Source organism: Penaeus chinensis, chromosome 14 (genome assembly GCF_019202785.1).
Source record: "Penaeus chinensis breed Huanghai No. 1 chromosome 14, ASM1920278v2, whole genome shotgun sequence".
NCBI lineage: Eukaryota > Metazoa > Arthropoda > Malacostraca > Decapoda > Penaeidae > Penaeus > Penaeus chinensis.
The window spans coordinates 18,596,345-18,598,844 of NC_061832.1; the positions used below are offsets into that span (position 1 = coordinate 18,596,345).

Here is a 2,500-nt window from a genome sequence, read left to right on the forward strand (position 1 = left end):
CCTCTCGCTCTCCCTCTCTCCTTCTGTCTATCCTTCTCTCTCTCTCTCTCTCTCTCTCTCTCTCTCTATCTATCTATCTATCTATCTATCTATCTCTACTATCTCTATCTCTCCCTCTCTCTTTCTCGCTCTCTTTATCTCCCTTTCTCTTTCTCTCTCTCTCTCTCTCTCTCTCTCTCTCTCTCTCTCTCTCTCTCTCTCTCTCTCTCTCTCTCTCTCTCTCTCTCTCTCTCTCTCTCGTTCCCTCTCTCTCTCTTAGTTCCTCTCTCTCTCTCATTTCCTCTCTCTTTTTTTCTCTCTCTTTTTCTCTCTCTCTTTCCCTCTCCCTCTGCCTCTCTCTCTCCCCTCGATCATCCTTTGTCTTTTCTTCTTGTTTTTTACGGCAAGAACGGGAGGGAGATCCCTCCTCCAAGAGGTGCCGCTGACGAGAGCTGTTGACGTCCTTCCCCACAGGTCTCGGACACCGTAGTGGAGCCGTACAACGCCACGCTGTCCGTCCACCAGCTGGTCGAAAACACAGACGAGACTTACTGCATCGACAACGAGGCCCTGTACGACATCTGCTTCAGGACGCTTAAGCTCACCACACCCACGTACGGCGATCTGAACCACCTGGTGTCCCTTACCATGTCGGGCGTGACCACTTGCCTTCGCTTCCCAGGCCAGCTGAACGCCGACCTCAGGAAGCTGGCAGTGAACATGGTGCCTTTCCCGCGTCTGCATTTCTTCATGCCGGGCTTCGTGCCTCTCACTGCGCGCGGGTAATGTCTCGTCCCTCTTGTTCTTGTTCACTTAACGTTATTTCTAATCTATATTTCGTAGTGGGTATTGTAATATATGTTATAAGTACTATTCATAGGAGTACATGTCATGAATACCATTCATAGGAGTATGTCACGAATACCATGTATAAGAGCATATGTCATAAGTACCATTCATAGGAGCATATGTCATGAATACCATCTATAGTAGTATAAGTCATTAATAGCATGCATAGAAGTATATGTCTTGCATATTATGCCTAGGAGTATATGTCATGAATACCCTGCATAAGAGCATATGTCATGAATACCATCCATAGTAGTATATGTCATTAATAGCATGCATAGGAGTATATGTCAAGAATACCATCCATCGGAGTATATGTCATGAAAATCATGCATAGGAGTATATGTCATGAATATCATGTATAGGAGTATATGCTATGACTGCCATGCATGGGAGTATACGTCATTGATACCATTCATACGAGCATATGTCATGAATACCGTGCATAGGAATACCAAGCATACAAGCATATGTCATAAATCCAAAGTTCGAAAGTCTAAGCTATGAGCGCCATTCTTTGCAGTATATGCCATGCCCCCCCCCCCCCCCCCCCCGCAAGGCAGTGCTTGCCATGAGCCCCATGCACACGTGTCTCCCGCAGGTCGCAAGGCTACCGCCAGATGTCCGTCCCAGAACTGACGTCACAAATGTTCGACGCCAAGAACATGATGGCGGCGTGCGACCCAAGGCATGGCCGCTACCTGACGGTGGCCACGGTGTTCCGAGGCCGCATGTCCATGAAGGAGGTGGACGAGCAGATGCTGAGCGTCCAGAACAAGAACTCTTCGTACTTCGTGGAGTGGATCCCCAACAACGTGAAGACGGCCGTGTGCGACATCCCCCCGCGAGGCATGAAGATGGCGGCCACGTTCATCGGCAATTCGACCGCCATCCAAGACCCGTTCAAGGTAAGGACAGTATTTCTTCCGTTGTGCTTTCGTCCGCGATGCCACTTCCATCTCCATCTTCGTCCCATACGGAGCTGTTTCCTCGCCACGCTCGTCTTCATCTTCCATTACTGAGTACTAGGCAGAAACGTTTTCTCCATCTGTTTTGTTTTTCCCGGGTAACTTTGCTTCTTGGTTAGTTTTCTGTTTTAATTTCATTCGTCCAAAAACATTCCAGTCGCTGTGAGCGGGGTGGCGAGGCAGCCATTAATGCTAGTTCATTCATCCCTCCTTCAGCGCATTACTGAGCAGTTCTCCGCCATGTTCAAGCGAAAGGCCTTCTTGCACTGGTACACGGGCGAAGGCATGGACGAGATGGAGTTCACAGAGGCCGAGTCCAACGTGAACGACCTGGTATCCGAGTACCAGCAGTACCAGGAGGCCACAGTCGACGAAGACAACTATTACGACGATGAGGAGGACTATGGAGGCAGCAACGGCGGCTACAACGCCTATGACAACAGGATAGAGGAGTACGCTGAGGAGACGGGCTCCTATGGCCGGGGCGGGGGAGGGTCCGGAAGGGCCTCCGCCGCGCAGGAGGATGCGGCCGGGGAACAAGACGGGGGCTCCTATGGAGGAGACGACAGAGAAGACGACGCGGGAGGCGACGACTATGACAGACCTGCGACTAATGGGGGAGGAGAAGAGGGGGAGGACAGGGAAGGCACGGCCGAGTACGAGGAGTACGCGGAGGGATCCTACACCGAAAACTAAGCTATTTC

General features: G+C 50.8%; 1 protein-coding gene across 4 annotated transcripts in view; it reads left to right on the forward strand.

Annotated features, from left to right (window-relative positions):
- Window positions 1-2,500, forward strand: part of LOC125032414 (tubulin beta chain-like) — a 29,546-nt gene that overhangs the window by 22,152 nt on the left and 4,894 nt on the right. For 2 of the 4 annotated variants that reach the window (XM_047623523.1, XM_047623524.1), the window contains 3 exons: window positions 454-761; window positions 1,430-1,736; window positions 2,013-2,500. The exon at window positions 2,013-2,500 is cut by the window's right edge and continues 946 nt beyond it. In XM_047623523.1, coding sequence (XP_047479479.1) covers window positions 454-761; window positions 1,430-1,736; window positions 2,013-2,492 — 1,095 coding nt within the window. In that variant the 3' untranslated portion in view covers window positions 2,493-2,500. The remainder of the gene's footprint in view (window positions 1-453; window positions 762-1,429; window positions 1,737-2,012) is intronic. The other 2 variants (XM_047623525.1, XM_047623526.1) reach the window with 1 other exon arrangement.